This window comes from Geotrypetes seraphini, chromosome 2 (genome assembly GCF_902459505.1).
Source record: "Geotrypetes seraphini chromosome 2, aGeoSer1.1, whole genome shotgun sequence".
Taxonomy (NCBI): Eukaryota; Metazoa; Chordata; class Amphibia; order Gymnophiona; family Dermophiidae; genus Geotrypetes; species Geotrypetes seraphini.
This window is the reverse complement of record NC_047085.1, coordinates 3,649,921-3,675,386: the sequence shown is the minus strand read 5'-3', so window position 1 is coordinate 3,675,386 and position 25,466 is coordinate 3,649,921. Positions and strand designations below refer to the sequence as shown.

The 25,466-nt window shown below is 44.1% G+C and overlaps 1 protein-coding gene across 5 annotated transcripts in view; it reads left to right on the top strand.

Annotated features, from left to right (window-relative positions):
- Positions 1-25,466, top strand: part of MROH1 (maestro heat like repeat family member 1) — a 411,563-nt gene that overhangs the window by 105,057 nt on the left and 281,040 nt on the right. For all 5 annotated transcript variants that reach the window (XM_033934479.1, XM_033934480.1, XM_033934481.1 and 2 more), the window contains 4 exons: positions 503-581; positions 4,293-4,406; positions 16,514-16,587; positions 24,862-24,984. In XM_033934479.1, the coding sequence (XP_033790370.1) occupies positions 503-581; positions 4,293-4,406; positions 16,514-16,587; positions 24,862-24,984 (390 nt within the window). The remainder of the gene's footprint in view (positions 1-502; positions 582-4,292; positions 4,407-16,513; positions 16,588-24,861; positions 24,985-25,466) is intronic.

Sequence of the window (25,466 nt, the reverse complement as noted above, 5' to 3'; positions counted from 1 at the left end):
GAGAAAGAAGCTAAAGAAAAAAGGAAATTTAGACCACAAAGAGAGGGTGAAAGTCCAAGGAAATAAACCCAGAGAAAATTAAGAACCCCCCATAAAATTAAACTTGAAACTTGCTGTTTTCTTTGATGTACTGAGCAATTCTCATTTACATCTCCCTTCCACTGCCACTTCCACTTTTAACTGCAAGTATCAAATGTAACTAGGGAAAAGTAGTAAAAATTGGCAAAATGATTTACTTGAGTAAAAGTAACAAATGTAAGTATCAAAACCTTTACTTAAGTACAGGAATTAATTACATTTACTTAGTGACTATATAACACTTTCCTTTCCCAGTGAGAGTGGAGTGAGCTGACTTAAGCCTTTCGACTTTAACTGATATATTATTAAGATGTATTCATTATAGCATTATTAGACTTGTCTTATTTTTGCCACAAAGCCCTGAAGAAGCTTCCTTTGCAGGTCCTGTGATGCTGGATACATTTGTCCCTTTTTGTCCTTTCAGATTAGCAATTCACTGGATTCGAACAGTTCCCTGGTAGTAAAGAATCACAATGAGGTCCTGCGCTGCTTCTCTGTCCTCGGTAAGCAAGTGGAAACTTTAAAGAAGCAGAGATTTGGGGCTAGAACTATGCTAGCAGGTCTCTCCAAGAGATACTAAAGATACATAAGAATAGCCTTACTGGGTCAGACCAATGGTCCATCAAGCTCAGTAGCCCGTTCTCACGGTGGCCAATCCAGCTCACTAGTACCTGGCCAAAACCCAAGGAGTAGCAACATTCCATACAGAATCTCAAAGAATAGCAAGATTCCAGAATCCCAGAAAGTAACAAGATTCTAGAATCCCAAAGAGTAGCAACATTCCAAGCTACTGATCCAGGGCAATCAGTGGCTTCCCCCAAGTTTTTCTCAATAACAGACTATGGACTTTTCCTCCAGGAACTTGTCCAAACCTTTCTTGAAACCAGCTACGCTATCCGCTCTTACCACAACCTCTGGCAACGTTTTCCAGAGCTTAACTATTCTCTGAGTGAAAAAAAAATGTCCTCCTATTGGTTTTAAGAGTATTTCCCTGTAACTTCAAGTGTCCCCTAGTTTTTGTCATTTTTGATGGAGTGAAAAATCGATCCATTTGTACCCGTTCTACTCTACTCAGGATTTTGTAGCCTTCAATCATATCTTCCCTCAGCCGTCTCTTTTCCAAGCTGAGGAGCCCAAGTGATTATTTGGCAGTACTGAGTGGAATTGTAGGGGGTTCTATAGTGTTGCCCAATTCTCCAGCTTTCCTAATCTCTGAAAACATTTCTTCATCTATCTGCTCATTTTGTCCCAACCTTTATATTCCTTCCTTTTACACATGGAATTTCTATCCATAAGGATTCCACACTGCTATCTATGTCATGCAGAATGTTTATTTGATATGATTCAATTCTCTCTTTAACATATAGTGCAACCTCCCCTCCAATTTGATCCACTCTATCCTTGTGATATAATTTGTATCCAGGTAACACAGTGTCCCATTGATTGTCCTCCTTCCACCAGATCTCCGAGATGCCTATTCTATCTAACTCTCCTATTTTATTTTTTAGGCATCTAGCATTTGTATACAGACACTTAAAATTGTATTTTTTCCTTGCAACTACAGGCTGCTGAGAAGACAGGGAAAATTTGAGTCTTTTACTCTGCCTTCCACTTAAACCCTCCTGGATTTCTTTCACCATTATCGGAACCTCTCTACCAGAACTCCCTAAATATCCTGTTTCAATAGTATCCTCCAAGGCAACTGTTGGCTTTCCCCCGCATCTCAGTTTAAAAGCTGCTCTATCTCCTTTTTAAACGTTAGCGCCAGCAGCCTGGTTCCATACCAGTTAAGGTGGAGTCTGTCTGTTCAGAACAAGCTCCCTCTTTCCCAGAAGGTTGCCGAGTTCATAACAAATCTAAAACCCTCATCCCTGCACCATCGTCTCAACCACGCATTGAGACTTTGGAGCTCTACTTGCCTCTTGGGTCCTGCGCATGGAACTGGGAGCATTTCTGAAAATGCAACCCTGGATGATCTGGATTTCAGCTTTCTACCTAAGAGCCTAAATTTGGCTCCCTCCCACATTTTCCTATGTCATTGGTACCTACATGTACTAGGACAGCCGTCTCCTCCCCAGCACTATCTAAAATCCTATTTATGTGACGTGTGAGGTCCGCCACCTTTGCACCAGGCAGGCAAGTGACCAGGCGATCCTCACACCCACCAGCCACCCAGCTAATAATGATGCCTAATAATGATGCCTAATAATGATGCCTAATAATCGAATCACCAACTACAACCGCTGTCCTAACTTTCCCTCCTGGGCAGGATCCCCTGGAGACACACAGGCTCTGTGAGCTCGGAAAAAAGCCCCAGATCGCCACCTGTGTCCAACACAAAGTCAACTATAGGTCTCATCTGGGTAAGAAACCTCACTGGCATAAAAAGCCTCCACACATGAAAGGGCTAACAAGCCTTAAGGACATAAGATTTGTCGCTGCTGGGTCAGACTAGTGGTCCATCGTGCCCAACAGTCCGCTCACACGGCGGTCCCCAGGTCAAAGACTATTGCTCTAAAATGAGTCCAGCCTCACCTGTGTATGTCCCAATTTAGCAGGAACTTGTCCAGCTTAGTCTTGAAACCCTGGAGGGTGTTTCCCCTACAACAGACTCCAGAAGAGCATTCCAGCTCTCTACCACTCTCTGGGTGAAGAAAAACTTCCTTACGTTTATACAGAATCTATCCCCTTTCAACTTTAGAGAGTGCCCTCTCGTTCTCCCTACCTTGGAAAGTGTGCAATACTTAATAGAAATTCTTCGTCATGGGATAATGAACAGATCAACCACACCATATGCCTTTGAACATGGTCAGATGATCACATAGACAGTGCTAGGTACAGAATAATTAACATACAAAATATGCAACGGCACAGGCTAGAGCCAAAAATCAGAGGAGGAAAAACCTCAGAACCTAACCCCTTCCACTCCACAATGGTGGTTCAAAGTGTCCCCTGTGCGGTGAGTGAAAAACTTAATGCTTCAGGGATAGATGAACACATCAACTTACCTCACAAAGATAATCGGTACACCAATGATGGCCAGCGTTTCACAATTCAGCTACCTCAGGGTGTAACACAACCAATCGAAATATGGAGAGTAAACAGCAATTCAAAAACTTAGTAAAAACCTCCAGATGAGACCTGCGTAATGCAAGTGAATAAGAGAAACAAAACACACTTTTCACATGGAACGCGATGAACGCATCTCCCTGCACTCTAAGATGGCTGTCCACAGTCTCGGCGTGAACTCTCCTGGTGTGACTATGTCAAAACCAGAAGTGACAACACGTCACTGCTGAGCCGCTGTAGCACCGACACTAAACGGCAGGTATGTTTTGTATTTCTTATTCACCTGAAAGTTTAATGGAATATACTGTACGTTTTTAAATCTTGGGGTCTTGCCTTCTACTTATGATCTAGACTGGCTCACTGTTGGAAACTAGATTTGGTGGATCTTTGGTCTTATCCAATATGGCAATTCTTTTCTTCTGTTCTTTGGCTCTTGTAAAATGCTTTTAATTTTTAATAGGTTTTTTTCTCACCAGTTTAGAGACACAGAAATAAAGGTTCAATACCTTGTTAATCTAGATACAACAATATCTAAAAACTAGCTTATTATTTCTGTACCTTGTATGGCCATATTCTTGTCCTGCTATGTGTTTGTACAGTTGCTTTATAAATCCCAAATAAAGAATCATCTAGTTATTTATTTATATTTTTTATCCACTTATATCCTAAGCAGTTTACATTGAACAGTATATTCCCCATCTATTCCAGCAGGCTCACAGTCTAATTATGATACTTGGGACAATGGAGGGTTAAGTGACTTGTCCTGGGTCCCAAGGAGTGGCACTGGGATCGAACCCACAACCTCAGGTTGCTGAGGCAGCAGCTTTAATCACTAGCAGAGCTTGGTTGTGTCAGAGCTGTTGCTTTCAAGTTCTGGATGTAAGGAGAAGGATGACCTTAGATTACTCAACAGTGGTGCTGTGGGGTTTAGTCTCAGAGGACATATTTCCTGAACCTCTCAGTAAATTAAGGCTAATGGAGCCAGACATCCTGTTGAGGGTGAAAGTGAGCAAAACTTCAGGAGAAAGGCATTTTGTGTACATATAGTGTTCTTCTTTAACACTGTGTGCAAGAGGAGCACTTCAGACTGGGTGAAAGCTTGTGCTAACAATTCTGACATGGTGACCACCTCTTTTCTGTTGTAGCCTGCTCCTTACCTGATCGAATTCTCGCCTTCCTGCTTCCTAAACTGGAGAATAACAATGAGAAGCTTCAGATGGGGACTCTGATCATCCTAAGACAAGTCGTTAACTCAGCCTGTAAGTTAGAGGTCAAATGCATGCCATGAGCCCGTGCTGTGCTGTAAAGATCTGCATGGGACCAGAGCTGTTGGGAATCCCCTTCAGACTCATGGGGATCCCCTCCAGACTTGCGGGAATGGAAAGAGTACCCCCCAGGGCTCCCGTAGGAGCCTACCGGCCTATGTCCTCCTGTCCTGAGCTCTCCTCTTCAGCACTTCAATAGGCCGCTGGCAGTAGTTCTTCTTATATGCTGACCGGAAAAGCTTCCATCTGATGCAAAACATGACATAAGGAAGCTTTTCGGGTCAGCCGCTGGCAGCGTGTAAGAGGAACCACTGTTAGTGGCAAACATCTAGAGATGCTGCTTGAGCTTGGGTGTGGGCGTGAGGGAAACAGAGATGCCGTACTGGCTGGGGGGATGGGAAGGGAGGGAAAGAGAGATGTTGCACAGGCTGGAAGAGTGGGAAGGGAGGGAAAGAGAGGTGATGCACGGGCTTAAGGGGGGGGTTGGGAAGAGAAAGGGAAAATGGTTGGATATGGGTGCAAGGATCAGGAGGGGAAAAAGAGGTGGAGGGGCATAATCAAAAAAAGCATCTAACTCCCCTTTTGGCCTAAGTCCTTAAACGTTCAAAGCAGAAGTAGGGAAAGTGTCCATAACCAAACCAAACGTCCTTGTTTTGATTATGGCCTTCCTCTGCCTAAACGCCCAATCACCACTACGTCTAAAAGTACACTCACACGACGTCTACACTTTTCAGCCATAATGAAACAAAAAAACGCCTAAGCCCCAAACGTCCAACAGAAGGGCTTTTAGGCGAAGGAGGAACTAGTCCTTTGCCTAAAAGCTGGATTCTGTAACTGGTGTCTGTCAAAAACAACACCGGTTACAGAACCCCCCCCCACACACACACAACGATCCAGGCAGGAAGCGCCCTTCTGCCATGTCGAACCACGACACCCCCCAACACATCGGGGCAAGAGGGAGCCCAAGCCCTCTTGCCCCAGCCAACCGCGGCACCCCTGACGATATCGGGACAAGAGGGAGCCCAAGCCCTCTTGCCCCGCCGACTCCCGGACGATATCGGGGCAAGAGGGAGCTCAAGCCCTCTTGCCCCGCCGATTAACATCGGGCCAGGAGGGAGCCCAAGACCTCCTGGCCCCAGCGACCACCCCCCCGCGTCTCAATCGGACCAGGAGGGAGCCCAAGTCTTCCTAGCCCAGATGACCCCCTACCCCCCACCCTCCCACTACATTACGGGCAGGAGGGATCCCAGGCCCTCCTGCCCTCGACGCAACCTCCCTCCCCCCAACGACTGCTCCCCCACAAACCCCGATCGCCCCCCCCCCGCTGACCCGTGACCCCCCTGGCCGACCCCATGACCCCCCCACCCTCCTTCCCTGTACCTTTTCAAGTTGGCCGGACAGACAGGAGCCAAACCCGCCCATCCGGCAGGTAGCCGACTCAAGAATGGGGCCAGATTGGCCCAGCCGACCCAAAACACAGCCCAAAGGTGGGGCCTAAGGCACCTGGGCCAATCAGAATGCCACGATGCTTGCGGTGGAGGGGTAGGCAGGTTGCATTTTCGGCACTTAGATGCGTTTTGAGTTGGTCTAAGTCAAAAACGTATAAGTAACATAGTAACATAGTAGATGACAGCAGATAAAGACCCGAATGGTCCATCCAGTCTGCCCAACCTGATTCAATTAAAATTTTTTATTTTTTCTTCTTAGCTATTTCTGGGCAAGAATCCAAAGCTTTACCCTGTACTGTGCTTGGGTTCCAACTGCCGAAATCTCTGTTAAGACTTACTCTAGCCCATCTACACCTTCCCAGCCATTGAAGCCCTCCCCAGCCCATCCTCCACCAAACGGCCATATACAGACACAGACCGTGCAAGTCTGCCCAGTATTGGCCTTAGTTCAATATTTAATCTTATTTTCTGATTCTAGATCCTTTGTGTTCATCCCACGCTTCTTTGAACTCAGTCACAGTTTTACTCTCCACCACCTCTCTCGGGAGCGCATTCCAGGCATCCACCACCCTCTCCGTAAAGTAGAATTTCCTAACATTGCCTTTGAATCTACCACCCCTCAACCTCAAATTATGTCCTCTGGTTTTACCCTTTTCCTTTCTCTGGAAAAGATTTTGTTCTACGTTAATACCCTTCAAGTATTTGAACGTCTGAATCATATCTCCCCTGTCTCTCCTTTCCTCTAGGGTATACATATTCAGGGCTTCCAGTCTCTCCTCATATGTCTTCTGGCGCATGCCTCCTATCATTTTTGTCGCCCTCCTCTGGACCGCCTCAAGTCTTCTTACGTCCTTCACCAGATACGGTCTCCAAAATTGAACACAATACTCCAAGTGGGGCCTTACCAATGACTTGTACAGGGGCATCAACACCTTCTTCCTTCTACTGACTACACCTCTCTTTATATAGCCCAGCATCCTTCTGGCAGCAGCCACTGCCTTGTCACACTGTTTTTTCACCTTTAGATCTTCGGACACTATCACCCCAAGGTCCCTCTCCCCGTCCGTGCATATCGGCTTCTCTCCTCCCAGCATATACGGTTCCTTCCTATTATTAATCCCCAAATGCATTACTCTGCATTTCTTTGCATTGAATTTTAGTTGTCAGGCATTAGACCATTCCTCTAACTTTTGCAGATCCTTTTTCATATTTTCCACTCCCTCTTCGGTGTCTACTCTGTTACAAATCTTGGTATCATCTGCAAAAAGGCACACTTTTCCTTCTATCCCTTCAGCAATGTCACTCACAAACATATTGAACAGGATTGGCCCCAGCACTGATCCCTGAGGGACTCCACTAGTCACCTTTCCTTCCTTCGAGCGACTTCCATTAACCACCACCCTCTGGCATCTGTCAGACAGCCAGTTTCTGACCCAGTTCACCACTTTGGGTCCTAACTTCAGCCCTTCAAGTTTGTTCAACAGCCTCCTATAAGGAACTGTATCAAAGGCTTTGCTGAAATCCAAATAAATTACATCTAGCATATGTCCTCGATCCAGCTCTCTGGTCACCCAATCAAAAAATTCAATCAGGTTCGTTTGGCACGATTTATCTTTTGTAAAGCCATGTTGCCTCAGATCCTGTAACCCATTAGATTCAAGGAAGTACACTATCCTTTCTTTCAGCAAAACTTCCATTATTTTTCCAACAACTGAAGTGAGGCTCACCGGCCTGTAGTTTCCTGCTTCATCCCTGTGACCACTTTTATGAATAGGGACCACATCCGCTCTCCTCCAATCCCCAGGAATCACTCCCGTCTCCAGAGATTTGTTGAACAAGTCTTTAATAGGACTTGCCAGAACCTCTCTGAGCTCCCTTAGTATCCTGGGATGGATCCCGTCTGGTCCCATCGCTTTGTCCTCCTTCAGTTTTTCAAGTTGCTCATAAACACCCTCCTCCGTGAACGACGCAGAATCTACTCCATTTTCTCGTGTAACTTTGCTAGACATAGGGACCACATCCGCTCTCCTCCAATCCCCAGGAATCACTCCCGTCTCCAGAGATTTGTTGAACAAGTCTTTAATAGGACTCGCCAGAACCTCTCTGAGCTCCCTTAGTATCCTGGGATGGATCCCGTCTGGTCCCATCGCTTTGTCCACCTTCAGTTTTTCAAGTTGCTCATAAACACCCTTCTCCGTGAACGATGCAGAATCTACTCCATTTTCTCGTGTAACTTTGCTAGACAATCTCGGTCCTTCTCCAGGATTTTCTTCTGTGAACACAGAACAGAAGTATTTGTTTAGCACATTCGCTTTCTCCTCATCACTTTCCACATATTGGTTCCCAGCATCTTTTAGCCTAGCAATTCCATTTTTCATCTTCCTCCTTTCACTAATATATCTGAAAAAATTTTTGTCTCCCTTTTTTACATTTTTAGCCATTTGTTCTTCTGCCTGTGCTTTCGCCAGACATATCTCTCTCTTGGCTTCTTTCAGTTTCACCCTGTAGTCCTTTCTGCTCTCCTCTTCTTGGTTTTTTTTACATTTCACGAATGCCAACTCTTTCGCCTTTATTTTCTCAGCCACTAGGTTGGAGAACCATATCAGAATTTTGAGTTCACACCAGCTGATGTTTACAGAGAACTGTCGAGACTCAAGGTGAACAAAGCCATGGGACCGGACAATTTGCACCCAAGAGTGCTCAGATTGCTATGCGATGTTCTGGCGAAACCGTTAGCAATGCTCTTCAATCTCTCCCTGAGTACGGGGAGAGTCCCCCTGGACTGGAAAACAGCCAACGTTGTTCCTCTGCACAAAAAGGGTTGCAGAGCTGGGGTTGCGAATTACAGGCTAGTGAGTCTCACTTCAATAGTGTGGAAACTCATGGAAACTCTACTTAAAGGTAAATTAGACACGATATTGGATGAGGGAAATCTGAGGGATCCCTGTCAACATGGATTCACTAAGGGCAGGTCATGCCAATCCAATCTTATCAGCTTCTTTGACTGGGTGACAGGAAAGCTAGACTCAGGAGAGTCTCTGGACATAGTGTACTTGGATTTCAGTAAAGCTTTTGACAGTGTCCCGCACCATAGACTATTAAACAAGATGAAATCGATGGGGTTAGGTGAGAAACTAACTGCATGGGTCAATGATTGGCTGAGTGGAAGACTTCAGAGGGTGGTGGTCAACGGCACACTCTCTGAGACATCGGAGGTGACTAGCGGAGTGCCACAGGGATCAGTCCTGGGACCATCCCTTTTCAACATATTCATAAGGGACTTGACCCAGGGGCTTCAGGGTAAAGTAGCACTGTTCGCCGACGACGCCAAACTGTGTAATACAGTAAGTGAAAGCAATCTCAAGGATAGTATGACGCAGGATCTGATCACGTTGGAAAACTGGTCCTCGACATAGCAGCTGGGCTTCAATGCTAAGAAGTGTAAAGTCATGCATCTCGTCAGCAGAAATCCATGCAGAACATACACCTTGAAGGGAGAAGCACTAGCTAGGACTTCAGAAGAACGAGACTTGGGAGTAATCATCAGTGCAGACATGAAGGCTGCCAAACAAGTAGAGAAGGCCTCATCCAAGGTAAGGCAAATGATGGGATGTATCAAGAGAAGCTTCGTCAGCCGCAAACCTGAAGTCATAATGCCACTTTACAGAACCATGGTGAGACCTCATCTGGAATACTGTGTGCAATTCTGGAGGCCACATTACCGTAAAGATGTGCTTCGAGCTGAGTTGGTCCAGCGGATGGCCACTAGAATGGTCTCCGGACTCATGGGTCTCTCATACGAAGAAAGACTGGGCAAATTGCAGCTCTATACTCTAGAGGAGCGCAGGGAAAGGGGTGACATGATTGAGACATTTAAATACGTCACAGGTCGTGTCGAGGTGGAAAACGACATATTCGTTCCCAACGGACCCTCGGTCACACGGGGGGGCACCCGCTTAAGTTCAGAGGAGGGAAATTTAGTGGTGACACCAGGAAGTACTTCTTCACAGAAAGGGTGGTGGATCATTGGAACAAACTTCCGGTGCAGGTGATCAAGGCCACCAGTGTGCTCGACTTTAAGAATAGATGGGACATCCACGTGGGATCCCTACGAGGGTTGCGCTAAGGAACTAGGTCATCAGCACTCAGACTTAATGGGGTGGGTCAGTAGAGTGGGCAGACTTGATGGGTAGTAACCCTTTTCTGCCGTCATCTTTCTATGTTTCTATGTTTTTATTGATTTTCTTCACATAAAGGTCCGTAGCCATTTTTATCGCTCCTTTCAGCTTAGACCACTGTCTTTCCACTTCTCTTATGTCCTCCCATCCTAATAGCTCTTTCTTCAGGTACTCTCCCATAGCATTAAAGTCCGTATGTTTGAAATCTAGGACTTTAAGTATCATGCTGCCGCTCTCCACTTTAGCCGTTATATCAAACCAAACCGTTTGATGATCGCTACTTCCCAGGTGAGCACCCACTCGAACATTAGAGATACTCTCTCCATTTGTGAGGACCAGATCCAATATCGCTTTTTCCCTTGTGGGTTCTGTCACCATTTGTCTGAGCAGAGCCTCTTGAAAGGCATCCACAATCTCCCTACTTATTTCCGATTCTGCAGACAGAACATTCCAGTCCGCCTCCGGCAGGTTGAAATCTCCCAACAGCAGAACCTCCTCTTTCCTTCCAAACTTTTGGATATCCACATTCAGATCCTTATCAATTTGCTGCGATTGAGTCGGAGGTCTGTAGACTACACCCACATAGATAGAAGTTCCATCTTCTCTTTTCAGAGCAATCCATATCGCTTCTTCCTCTCCCCAGGTCCCTTGCATTTCAGTCGCTTGGATATTGATCTTTACATAGAGAGCTACTCTTCCACCTTTTTGACCATCTCTGTCCTTCCTAAAAAGATTATATCCCGGTATGTTTGCATCCCATCCATCTGATTCACTGAACCATGTCTCTGTGATAGCGACAATATCTAGATCTGCCTCTAACATCAGGGCTTGCAGATCATGAACTTTGTTGCTTAGACTGCGAACATTTGTGGTCATCGCTTTCCAGCTATTTTTCAGCGATAATCTCCTTTTTCGTATGGATTTTTGTTTCATTTCACTTTCCGTAGCAATGCTAAGAAATGAGTTGCTGATATTGCTTATGTTGCAGTCTTTACTACTATCACATCTTTTCTTTTGCCGGGGGTGGTCTCTATAATTGTCCTTCGTACATACACCACCCCCATCTTCTAGTTTAAATGCCTAGAAAAATATTGTCTAAATTTCTCTGCAAGGTTTCTTTTTCCTGTTGTAGTAATATGTAGCCCATCAGTGCAATATAGCTTCTTGTCCTTCCATGTATTTCCCCATCCTCCTATGTACCTGAAGCCTTCTTGATGACACCAGGCTCTGAGCCATCTATTAAAGTCTTCTGTGTTTTTCACTCTTTGTTCTCCCTTTCCATGTGCAGGCAGTATTTCAGAAAAAGCTAAAGTCTTTACAAAAGGTTTCACGCCCTCACCAAGCTCCCGAAAAGCTTTCTGTGCTGCAAGCGGAGTTGTTGGCCAGGTCATTTGTTCCCAGATGGATGACAACATCAGTGTTAAAATCCTTAGTTTCTTCCTTAATTATAGTCTGTATTTGCCTGGAACTCCTGGTAGCTGAGGATCCTGGAAGACATTTCACTATTTTGGTCTCCTCGCCTTGTGTTCCAAGGTTAATGCCTCTGATGATGGAATCCTCCAACAGTAATAGTTTTCTGTTTTTGGCCTTTTTATTTGTGCTTAGGGTGTGCTTGCTCTCTTGAGTTACCTTCATTGGTTCCAGTCCCACCTCCCTTCTGTTTTCTTGAGTATCGCAGTGCACTAGTGGAGCGAAGGAATTCTGTAGAGGTAATATTTGTGAAGGTGGATGTTTCTGTGTTACATGTCGCAGTCTTCCTGAGTGCCAACTAGGCAACCTGCCTAAGGTTTTGGTTATACCTATTGTACGCCTAGGTGTAGGTCGGCCCCCTCTCGCCCACCGCCCGCTCTTTCCCCTCCTCTAAACACGCCTCTTTTCTCTCTGTGCGGATAGAGGCAGGGGAAAGGCCTAAGTTGGTTTTAGATACGTCTATAAACCAGCTTTGGTTATGAGTACTTGGACGATCAGGCTTTTTGATCCAAGTAGCCACTTAGGACACTTTTTAGACGTTTTTTTAAATTATTACCCCCATAGTGCACATGAGGAAAGGAGGAAAGAGGGAGAATTGTTGGACATGGTGGTAGAGAGGAGGGAGGGAGAAATATTGGATGTTGGGGTGGAGAGAGAAGGATGTGCAGATGGAAAGGGATGCAAGAGGTAGGAATGTTGGACATGGTAGTGGGGGACTAGAGGGAAAGATATGACATGGTGCTAGAGAGGGGTAATAGATGGAGAAATGTTGTTCATGGGGCCGGTGGGCAGGGGCAAAAGATGCTGCACTGGTACTTGGGGATGAGAGAGGAAGAAATGTTGGACGTGGCAGTAAAGGCGAAAAAACAGTGTGACAAGGCAGTGGCTGCTGCCAGAAGGATTCTGGGCTGTATAAAGAGAGGCGTAGTCAGTAGAAGGAAGAAGGTGTTGATGCCCCTGTACAGGTCATTGGTGAGGCCCCACTTGGAGTATTGTGTTCAGTTTTGGAGACCGTATCTGGCGAAAGACGTAAGAAGACTTGAGGCGGTCCAGAGGAGGGCGACGAAAATGATAGGAGGCTTGCGCCAGAAGACGTATGAGGAGAGACTGGAAGCCCTGAATATGTATACCCTAGAGGAAAGGAGAGACAGGGGAGATATGATTCAGACGTTCAAATACTTAAAGGGTATTAACGTAGAACAAAATCTTTTCCAGAGAAAGGAAAATGGTAAAACCAGAGGACATAATTTGAGGTTGAGGGGTGGTAGATTCAGGGGCAATGTTAGGAAATTCTACTTTACGGAGAGGGTGGTAGATGCCTGGAATGCGCTCCCGAGAGAGGTGGTGGAGAGTAAAACTGTGACTGAGTTCAAAGAAGCGTGGGATGAACACAGAAGATTTAGAATCAGAAAATAATATTAAAGATTGAACTAGGCCAGTTACTGGGCAGACTTGTACGGTCTGTGTCTGTGTATGGCCGTTTGGAGGAGGATGGGCAGGGGAGGGCTTCAATGGCTGGGAGGGTGTAGATGGGCTGGAGTAAGTCTTAACAGAGATTTCGGCAGTTGGAACCCAAGCACAGTACAGGGTAAAGCTTTGGATTCTCGCCCAGAAATAGCTAAGAAGGAAAAAAAAAAATTTAAATTGAATCAGGTTGGGCAGACTGGATGGACCATTTGGGTCTTTATCTGCCGTCATCTACTATGTTACTATGTTACTATGTAGGGGGTGAGAGAGATGCACCCTGGATCCCTCTCTTTCTTTCTCTCCCTCCCCACTCTCTTTGCAGTCCTGCCCAGGGTGTTTTTGACTCTGCACAGCATTTTCCAGAGATTTATGATCTAATAGAATCAGGTTCTTCTATAGACCTTGCTTGTTTCCACATTTGCTTTTCTAACTAACCTTCATACCTGAGGAAGAGGGTTCAGTCGAAACATAGCCCTTCAAAGTTAATGTGGATTCTACTGGTTTGCATCACCAACATCACTTCCACAGTTCCTTCTTTGCTTTTGGTTGCACCACACTCACTGCGGATCTTGGGGTTTTATTTGTTGGCTTCCAAAATTTAACATGACTAAAGAGGCATTCAAAATCAGCTTCAGATCTATAAGGTTGGAGGTGTTATGGTTGAAGCGGCCTTACAATCCGTGGTCCCGAGTTCAATACCATCACCGAAGATTCACCAGGAGTAGAATCAAATGACAAGCACAATCAGAAGTGATTGTATAAAGAATATATTATAGAAATAGACTTACTGAAAAGCAATATTCATAAGTATTACAATTAATGAGAGATATAAGTTTTACAATTACAGAGACTGCTTCTGTGCTCTTGTGAATGAGAGAGAATAGGTACTGTGGGGACAGAGAGGTAGAGAGAGAAAGGGGTGGAGGGTGATGTTCCAAGCTTCAGGTTCCAGAGATAGAGAGAAAGGTGTGTTGCAGAGAGGAGGCTTTTATAGCTTGGAATCTTATTCTGAATATAGAAACTATTGTATTTCCCAGTATCTTTCTGTTTATAATTTGTAAACTGTTTGAAACAATGGTTAGTTAAGGATTAGATAAGGAAGGTGTCATACTTGAGGCATGGTAGATGGGATTAGTCTCTGGCTTCTTTGTCCCATTCAAACAGCCTATCTTCTCGATAAACAATCCAGTCTGGCTGGATGCTTAATGTATGTGAATTCTGTGCAAGAGCTCTTAGGGTATATCTGCATCAACATTCCAGAGTCAGATTGATATAATGTCCCATAGGCCTTTGCTGACATTGGTTAGGGCAACGGAAAATGCTGATTGCTAGCAATGCTAGGCTGACAAGATCATTACCAGGAGAAGTGTGCTCATGCACTTAAAAATTTTGTGCTGAGCCTTTTAAATAAGGGAGATAGAATGGGTAAATATTCCTGAATTATTAATCTCTTTCATTAGCAGCACACTTAGGGCCTCTTTTATCAAGCCACGGTAGCGAGTGCCGTGCGACAAATGCACCAAAGCCCATTCAGTCCCATGATAAAAGAAGCCTTTAGTAGTTGCTAGAAATTGTAACGAAGGCCCCCGTTTGATAGACTGGTTTATGAAATATGTCTTGATAAAATTGTGTTGCCATTAAGGGGAAAAAGGAGAGATTTCTTTCCCCACAGGTTCCTTTTTATCACTGGGTTTGTCTGCAAACTTCCTAAGGGGCAATCTAATCAATGCCACAGAAAATACGTCCCCAAACCCATAAAAACCTCAAAAGTTCACGAACATACCTAGACCACTGACCCCAGTAGATAGAAGCAAGCTCTCTCAGCCTGGAAGGGTTATCTCCTTTTGCAGTTCCTCTGGCAGACTATTCCACAAATTTGGAAATCCCTACAGATACGTCTGAGGAAATGAACACTGGTTCTCAATAACTCATAGTTAATTTTATTATTTATATACCACTTATATCCTAAGTGGTTTACATTCAGGTACTTTATCATATTTCCCCATCTGTCTTGGTGGGCTCAAATTCTATCTAGTCAGCCTATAAGGATTAGGATTGCTTTGTTACTATCTCAGAGAGGATGTTGTATAAATTCCAATATTAAATAACTGAAACTTCAAAGATCCACAAGGTGCAAATTATACTCCTATTTGTTTTGCCATCTTTAAGTGAAGACCTCCGAAGAAAGAACTGGAAAACGTCATTTTGAATTTGGATTATGTACAAGTGGAACTGTATGGATGAATTTTGAGCATTTTGTTTATTGATAACTGGAGAGATAAGAACATAAGCAGTGCCTCCGCCGGGTCAGACCATAGGTCCATCCTGCCCAGCAGTCCGCTCCCGCGGCGGCCCAAACAGGTCACGACCTGTCTGAATCACCAGAAGGGGCTCCCTTGCCACCTTGGTTTCTCATTGAAGTCCTATCTTCCCATCGTAGTCCTAACCCTCCGGTCTTGCACATGCACGACCTGTTGGATTTCTATACTTATTACCTGGTTAGCTTTCTATACCTGTGTTACATCCCAGCACCTCTCTCAGTATCCCACGATCCCTTTATCCCTCAGGAATCCGTCCAATCCCTGTTTGAATCCTTGTACCGTACTCTGCCTGATCACTTCCTCCGGTAGCGCATTCCAGGTGTCCACGACCCTTTGGGTGAAAAAAAAACTTCCTTGCATTTGTTTTGATGTGTTCCAGGTTTACACGGAGAGACGAAGTGATATGATGGGGGGGGGGGGGGGTGAAGGGTTTAAATAATTATCTGTGCACAGGAATTTTTTCTTAGAACATATAAATGCTCAGTTAAGAACTTAATCGAGGAGAGCATGTTCCATGAGACTGATGGTTTGAATTTTTTGGACAAAAATCTTTCCTCCTGTGTAAGGAGTTTTTGCTCTCTGTCTCTTTTCTCTGGAGGTTGAAAGCTATGACATTAAGGGTGCTGTGAAAAATATAATTTGCACCTTGTAGAGCTATTGCTACTACTAATTATTATTTCTGTAGCGCTACCAGACATACACAGTGCTGTACAGAGTCACAAAGAAGACGGTTCTTGCTCGAAAGAGCTTACAATCTAAATCAGTGTATCACAAACTGTGTGCTGAGGCACACTAGTTTGCCTCCTGAGATTTCAGGTGTACCACAGCGCATTGGGGAGGAGGAGAGGCGCCAGCGCCAGCCGACTGCCCCTCAGGGCGAGAGTCATGTCCTGTAGGCAATCAGCCAGTGCCTCACCTTTGATGTTTCTCTTGTTTAATATTGGAATCTTGGGACATCCTCTCTGAGATAGTAACAAACCAATCCTAAAGCTGTGCAGGGTATATGGTTTGTTCCCATTGCAATTTGTGTTTTAGTTGTCTATAAGGTACCAGCTCTCTTTCAATTTGTTATATGAGTCTTGAGAGATAAATGTTGTTATAACTGACTGATGTTGGGAGGAGACAGGAGAATTTAGACCGCCTTAACTCCTAGTGTTGAGGTTTCCTGAGATCCTTTGTTATGCTCACTAATCTGGCACTGACGTTCTCTATTTCAGCCATTCAGATGGAGAGCAAAAGGCCCCTGATTCTAGCTTCAATGAAAGTTCCCCTTCAGAGCAGCAACAATAAGGTAAAAAGCAGTTCTACAATTAGAAAATTATAAAACTAATCTGTGCCTCTTAGATAGAGCTTATGTTTTTTTCTCACTTCTTGCGCAACCCATACTCCTAAGCAAACACACCACCACCTTCTTTCCATCTCCGGATCCAGCTCAGCCTGTTTCCCCTCTAACCCAGCTGCCTTGTGAGTAGACACGTCAAATCCAATGCCCCCAGTTCTGTAACTCAGTGCAATCCTTCAACTTGGGCAGATGACTAATTGCATGTTGTAGCTCAGATCACTGACATGGCATCCTCCAAAAATGTTTTTAAAAACTGACATCATTTATTCCCCAACTTAACTTTCAATCCTTTCACTAGTAAATAAACTACATAATGTTGGAGCTGTCGATAAGCAAAATAATTCCTCCATCCCAATAATTGCTGAGATTGAAACTATTTCTAGGGCTTTAAGCCCCCATCTGCCATCAGCACATGCTCCGATAATATTATACCCTTTCTGGTCCATGACAAAAAGTTGGGTTAAGAAGGCCCAGGAAGGAAGGAATGATCACCAGTATGCTATAACTACATGCATCTAGTTATTCTGCTTGGCTGAGGTAAGCCAACCTTTTTCCTGTTGAACACTTAGAAGCCCTGTTTGAGGTCTGTCTGGGGCCAGACCTTGTACCCAAGGGAGAAAGAAAAGAAAGACTTTATAGACTGTGTATGGGTTGTGGTAGCTAGAGGCCTGCCTCCAGACTCTTCCCTCTGAATTACAAGAATCTCTATTTTGTTCCTGATCCTGTGAAGTAACAGGCCTCAGGGTTTTGAGTTAATAAAAAATTTTGCTTTATTCTTACAACAGTACCTGGCTGTGTATTTGACGGGCTCACCCCAACCCTTGTTCATGGGTATTGCTCCATTTATTAACAAAGGTGGAAAGAAGAGCAAGCAACAGCTAGCATGGTTAAAAGGTGAAGTGAAAGAAGCTATTACAGCCCAAAAAAATCATCCTTTAAAGAATGGAAAAAGGATCCAAATGAAGCAAAGAAGAAGCCACATAAGCACTGGCAAGTTAGATACAAAACATTGATAAAGAAGGCAAAAAAGAATATGAAGAGAAACTTGCCAAAGAGGCATAAACACATAATAATCATTTTTTCAGGTACATCAGAAGCAGAAAACTTGTGAGGGTATCCATGGGACTTTTGGATCACCAAGAATCAAAAAGGGCACTCAGGGAGCAAAAAGCCATAGAGGAGAGACTGAATGAATTCTTTGCTTTGGTCTTTATGGAAAAAGATATGAGATCTACCTAAACCAGAAATGTTTTTCATAGGTGATGATGTGGAGGAACTGAAAGAAATCTCAGTGAACTTGGAAGACATTCTGATCCAAATCGACAAATTAAAGAGTGATAAATCACCTGGACTGGATGGTATATATATCCTTGGATGGATGAAATTGCTAATGTGCTTTTAGTGATCTACTACTGCTTATCAAACCTGTTGCTAAAATCATCCATAGTACCTGACGATTGGAGGTGGCCAGTGTAACACCAATTTTTAAAAAGGGTTCTAAGAGTGATCTGGCAAATTACAGACTTGTAAGCCTGATTTCAGTTATGAGCAAGATAGTGGAAACTATTGTAAAAAATAAAATTATAGAACACAGGTTCACCAATTTGCTTCTTTTCTTTGAAGGTGTGACTAAACGGATAAAACGGAGCCAGTTGACAAACTGTATCTAGATTTTCAGAAAGCTTTTGACAAAGTTCCTCATTAGAAATTTCAGGAGTCAAAGGATAGGTGGCAAAGTTCAGTTGTGGTTTAGGAACTGGTTACTGGACAGAAAACAGAAGGTAGGGTTAAATGGCCATTTTTCTCAGTGGAGGAGGGTGACTAGTAGAGTGATGCAGGGATTTGTACTGGGGCCAGTGCTATTTAGCATATTTATAAATGAACTAAAAATTGGAACAACAAGTGAGGTGATTAAATTTGCAGATCCCTGTAGTCCACATATTCTGTCCTTCAGTACTGTAACTTCCCTCCTCACAGAATGAGCTTCTTACTTGGAAATCACCTTGAACCTATTTAGGCATAAAGTGATCCAGAAATTGAAGACTAGATTAGATGACACAAAAGTCTTCAAAGTTGTTAAAACACACGTGGACTGTGAAAAATTGCAGGAAGATCTTAGGAAATTGGGAAACTGGGCGTCCAAATGGCAAATGAAATTCAATGTAGACAAATCACAATTACTAGATACATGGGTCTGCCTAAAAGGTCTAGGTGTCATTGTAGACAATATGCTGAAACCTTTTGCCCAATGTGCAGCAGCAGCCAAAAAAGCAAACAGAATGCTATTAGTAAAGGGATGGTAAATAAAATAGAGAATATTATAATGCCTCTGTATCACTCCATTATGTGTTCAATTCTGATCGCTGTATCTCAAAAAAAATTTAGTAGAATCAGAAAAGGTTCAAAGAAGAGCAACCAAAATGAGGATGGAATGCCTCTTGTATGAAGAAAGGCTAAAGAAGTTAGGGCTCGTCATCTTAGAGAAGAGATGGCATGGGGAGATAAGACTGAGGTCTACAAACTCCTGAGTAAAACGGAATCGATTCTTTACTCTTTCAAAAATTGCAAAGACTAGGCTCAATGAAGTTACATGGAAATACCTTTAAAACAAACAGGAGGAAAGGGAGTGTGTGGCGCAGTGGTTAGAGCTACAGCCTCAGCATCCAAACCCATGCTGCTCCTTGTGACCCTTGTCAGCCTGCTGGGACAGAGAGGGAAAAGTGCTTAATAAATTAATGTAAACCGTTCTGACTCCCCTGGGAGAATGGTATAAAAAATTGAATCCGCTATAATAATTCCCTTAGCGCGTATGCGCACTTCAAACCTGGTGACTCTGTGTGTCCTTAGCTCCGTGGCTGGCAGAAAAATTGTATTGTAAGAGGAGCTGGTAAAGCATGCGGCACGTGCGCACGTTCGCACGTGGGATGCGTTCTGCGCGCGTGCGCCATGTACATTCCATTTGCTGCGAGTGGTGGTTTACTTTACTCAGCAGCAGTTATTCTGTGCCGGTTGCCGCTTGATTAAAAAAAAAAAAAAAGGTAGGTGGGAGAAGGGGCACAATAATTGACATCCCCCCTAACATCATCAATATTCCCCCGACATCCCGGACCTCCCCCGACATCCCCCTGACATCTCCACACAGACACAGAAGGACAGGGGGCCAAACAGACGGGACATTGACAGACTAACAGAAAAGGTGGCAGTGAAACACACACACAGAAGGATAGGCGGGGAACGGGAGGGTGAGAAAGAGACAGAAAAACAGACAGACACACAGACAGCGGCCAAGGAGAGAGAGAGAGACAGAAAGACAGTCAGACAGCAGCCAACGAGAGAGAGAGAGAAAGAGACAGAAAGACACACAGACAGTGACCAAGGAGAGAAAGAGACAGAAAGACACACAGACAGCGGACAAGGAGAGAGAGAGACAGAAAGACACACAGACAGCGGCCAACGAGAGAGAGAGAAAGAGACAGAAAGACACACAGACAGCGGCCAAGGAGAAAGAGAGAGAGAGACAGAAAGGCACACAGACAGCGGCCAAGGAGAGAGACAGAAAGACAAACAGACACATAGACAGCGGCCAACAAGAGAGAGAGAAAGAAACGGAAAGACACACAGACAGCGGCCAAGGAGAGAGAGAGAAAGACAGACAGACAGCAGCCAACGAGAGAGAGAGACAGACAGACACACAGACAGCGGCCAACAAGAGAGAGAGAAAGAGACAGAAAGACACACAGACAGCAGCCAAGGAGAGAAAGAGACAGAAAGACAGATAGCGGCCAACGAGAGAGAGAAAGAGACAGAAAGAGACAGAAAGACACACAGACAGCGGCCAAGGAGAGAGAGAGACAGAAAGGCAGACAAACAGCGGCCAACGAGAGAGAGAAAAAGAGACAGAAAGGCATACAGACAGCGGCCAAGGAGAGAGAGAGAGAGACAGAAAGACAAACACACACAGAGAGCGACAGAGGGAGACAGAAAGACAGACAGCGGCCAAGGAGGGAGAGAGACAGAAAGAAAGACAGACACATCTATTCTAGCATCCATTAATGTAACGGGCTTAAAGACTAGTAAATAAATAAGTATTTTTACACTTAAAGAATAATTAAGTTCTGGAACTTGTTGCCAGATGATGTTGTAACAGTGGTTAGCATAGCTGGGTTTAAATAAGGTTTGAACAAATTCCCAGAGGAAAATATCCATAGTCTGCTATTGAGACAGGCATGGGAGAAGCCCTGGGATTAGTAGCATGGAATATTGCTACTATTTGGGTTTCTGGATGGACCACTGATCTGATCCAGTATGACTATTCGTATTGTTTTTGTTGATCTGAAGAGTCTAAGAAGCTTTTAGCCTACTTATAGCTGGCCAGTCCTATGGATAAAAGTCTTCTCCGTGCCACATTTTCTCCAGTACTGATTATTCACTTCTGTCCATTTCAGCTCCTCCAAGTCTGCTGCTCTAGCATCTGGAGATCACTTGTTTTCTGAGAGCAAGTAGCTCTTTACCCCAAGCACACACATACAACCTCTTTCCAACTGGGAGATAATCATAGATGTGGCACTCAGTAAATAAAATTAGATAGCGACCCACAACTGCTGATTTGCTTTCTGCATCTTAATCTTTTGTGAGTTGTTAGTTACTTAAACTTACTAAGAGAGCAGGGATTCATAAAGTAATGTGTACAGTACTTCAGGTTTATTTAGTGTATTTTGTATTAGTTTGTCCATGATTTCAATAAGTCAACAGTTAATCTATTGGTTCAGACAAGGTTACTCACTTAGAAACATAGAAACATGATGGCAGATAAAGGCCAAATGGCCCATCCAGTCTGCCTATCCTCAGTAACCATTATCTCTTCCTCTCTCTAAGAGATCCCACATGCCTATCCCAGGCTTTCTTGAAAGCAGGCACAGGCTCTATCTCCACCATCTCTTCTGGGAGACTGTTCCACGCACCTACCACCCTTTCTGAAAAAAGGATTTCCTTAGATTACTCCTGAGCTTATCATTTCTTAACTTCATCCTATGCCCTCTCATTCAAGAGGTTTCTTTCTTTTTTTTTTTGTCCAAAACTTACAGTAAGTGTAACCATAAATACCACATTTTATACATCGATAACACACACTTAATATTCCATTAATATCCATTACAGAATTAGTCCCCTCTCCCTCCTGAACAATCACATAAAATTTCTATAATGAACCCCAATATATCTAAATTTATTAATCTAACAGACCCCCATCCTCCCCCCTCACGGATGTGCATGACATAGGGAAAAACATGAATTACAGTATTTTGCTAATGGCTCCCAAATCTCCTGAAATTTCTTAAAATTCCCTTTCTGAATGGCTAATATTCTTTCCATTTTATACACATGACACAATGAATTCCACCAAAAACCAAAGAGCTTTCTTTCAAATGAAAGATTTACTGGCTGGTAATTCCCTACTATTTCCTTATTTCCACTTTTGTGGAGAGGGACCACATCCGCCCTTCTCCAGTCCTCCGGTACCACTCCCGACTCTAGAGACTAATTGAAAAGGTCAGTCAGCAGAGACACCAGAACTTCTCTAAGTTCCTTCAGCACCCTTGGATGTACACTTTTCAAGAAATTCCTGAAGCAGCAATAACATCACGACCTCTTAGTAACTCTAAAACCGACATCTGATCTACCCATTACTGCACTAACAACAACAAAAGAACCTCCACTATGACCAACTATTAATTCTCTTACAAACCACCTCACCCTCAACAACCCGTTAATGTTTATAAAATCTACAACTTACCTCTCTAGCCAATCATTGTAACTCTGTATTTTTAAATTAACCTTTTGTAATCCGCCTTGAACCGCAAGGTAATGGCGGAATAGAAATCCCTAATGTAATGTAATGTAATCATCCAGCCCCATCACTTTATCTACCTTTATTTTAGCTAGCTCCTCACGAACCCAACCCTCTGAAAATCGATCAGGATCTACCACTCCTCCATCCCTAGTCATGTTTGTCTTCTATGGTTTTGCTCCCGGCGCTTCAGCTGTGAACACAGAACAGAAATATTTGTTAAGCAATTCAGCCTTTTCTTTATCAGCTTCTACATATTTCTCCCCTTCATCTTTGAGTCTCACAATGCCACTTTTGCACTTCTTGCTATCACTAATATATTAAAAAAAAATGTTGGGGGGTCACGTGATGCTGTAAGCTGGGGCAGGCACGTCCTGCCTGAGCTCCCGGGCCCCGAGTCTTAAAACCTGCATTTTGCCTCCACTGCAGAGTTAGCGGATCCCCTTAACACTCGTCCGTAGTACTGTTCAAGTATATGGACAAGTATTATCCATCACCGGGGCTTTCGATGACGACGCGAACTACAAAAAAAGATCGAGATCGCCCGGCAGCCTCCACAGACAAAATGGTGCCAGGATCTGCGGCTGCGGTCAGCTTACTCTCGCCGGAAGCCCTGCGGGACATCACATCGGCGGTCTCACTGGTGATGCAGCCGGGCCTTAACTGCTTATCAGAACAGCTGCAGCGGCTGGAGACCATGATTGAGGACACCACACGCCGCACAACCGAATTAGAAACCCGCGTCTCCCGCATCGAGGATGATCAGGGGGCCCAGCTGCAATCACTAAAGGAGGTGCAAGAGCTGACCCGTGCACATGCAGTGAGAATGGAAGATATGAAGAACAAGTCCCGCAGGTCCAATTTACTTTTTCTGGGTATACCAGACATGGTAGTGGGACCGGCTCTCCTGCAGACCCTGGAGACGTAGCTGTGGGATAATTTTCCCATGAGAGTGCTAAAAACCATGAAACGGCTATCTACTAATGTACTACATCAGGAATTTCAATTAAAGTTCATCTTATGTCTCCCATTCGAGCATATCGGATGGGTATCAATCCAGTTCATACTTGCCCTAAATGTAGTGGAACCTATGCCTCTCTTGGACACATGTTTTGGTCTTGTCTGCATATTTCTCATTTTTGGCAACGATTGGGTCACTATGTTACGTCCTTGTGGGGCCGGTGATGGACTCCTGCCCCGCGAGCACTTTTTGGACATTATATCATTACAACACCGAAACCCAAAGGAATGTCAGTGTTTATTGCCAGGGTGATGCTCCTTGGTAAGAAAGCAATTTTAGCTAACTGGTTGTCTGTGGAACCTCCGACTTTTGCCCCATGGAGATCACTGATGATTGTACATGCTTCCCTGGAGCACAGGCACGTCGGTGACCTGGATTCTACTTTAGGTCGTTGCTTTTGCTCTATTTGGGAACATTTTTGGATGGATCTTACTCCCCATGCCCGTGGTAGACTCTTCTCTCTTTTTGTTGCTCATGACATACAGATGATGTGTGGGTCTGTGGGACTGGGGGGGGGGGTGGGAGGGAAGGTGGGGGTACAGCAATATTTTGTGCACAATTTTGAGAATTCTGTTTGTAGTTTTAATGTTGTTTACTGGCACATTATTGAAAACTTTAATAAATATATTTAAACAACAACAAAAAAGTCTTGTCTCCCCGTTTTACTGTGTCAGCTATTTTTTCTTCCATTTGCATCTTTGCTTTCCTGACTACACGACCAGCCTCTCTTAACTTTTCCAGGAGAATCCAACTGACCTGCAAAGTCAGAGGAGGAACCTGGGTTTCAGGATATCTCTAATGAATGTGGATGAGCTACATTTGAGTACACTAGGGTGCCCTAGGTGAACCTTTAGCCTTGCATTCCTTCCATTAACTTTTAGACCCTTTCCCTGAGATTTTAATAATTAAACTCAATAACTATAATCACCCTTTGCTATTTACTCCTAAAATATTCTGTTGAAAGAGAAAGAAGTATAAAAGTACACCCTGTTGATGGTTCTTTGAGTTTGTCTGTCTGTCGGTACTTATCGTTTTGCTTTGGTTGTAGGGCCTCTCTCCCACCCTTCCAGAAGTAGCTGCCCCACATGTCTGCCTCATGTTTAAGCTGGCCTCATTCATTGGTGCATCCTTCAGGCTTGCCCTTTAACACCCCTGCACTCCACACATAGCCTGACATTCTCAGTAACTTTTTTATTCATATTTCTTCTTCATATCCCCTCACATATGTTTCCTGTATATACACACGCATGTTCTCAAGATCCTTATCTATGGCTCTGTTCTTCTTCTGCACAGGATAAAAGTTTACTGTCTTCTTTGCTGAAATCTAAAAGTAAATGATCTGCTTTGATTCCTACAGGTGAGGCGTTCATTAGTGCAGGTAATCAGCGCCATGGCCCACCACGGTTACCTGAACCAGACTGGAGGAGAAGTGCTTGTGGAATACATCATCCGTCTATGTGCTCTGCCCGTAGAGGCCATGGTATGAGTGAGGGAGGTCTGTTTTTTGGTATTTATTTAATTCGTTTTAAACCCCATCCTCCCCAAAGAGCTCAGAATGGGGTTACAAGGTAACATACGTAATAACTGAACAAAAACGAGATACAGAAAACTAAGGCTGTACAGGCTGCAGTGATATTTATCGAATACAGTTGTTAAGAACATAAGAATTGCCGCTGCTGGGTCAGACCAGAGGTCCATCCTGCCCAGCAGTCCGCTCATGCGGCAGCCCCCAGGTCAAAGACCAGTGCTCTAAATGAGTCCAGCCTCACCTGCGTATGTTCCAGTTTAGCAGGAACTTGTCCAACTTTGTCTTGAATCCCTGTAGGGCAGGGGTGCCCACACTTTATGGGCTTGCGAGCTACTTTTATAATGACTAAGTCAAAATGATCTACCAACAATAAAATTTAAAAAAAACACAAAGCACACCGAAAGGCAGAGAAAATGTTAATTATTCATATTCCG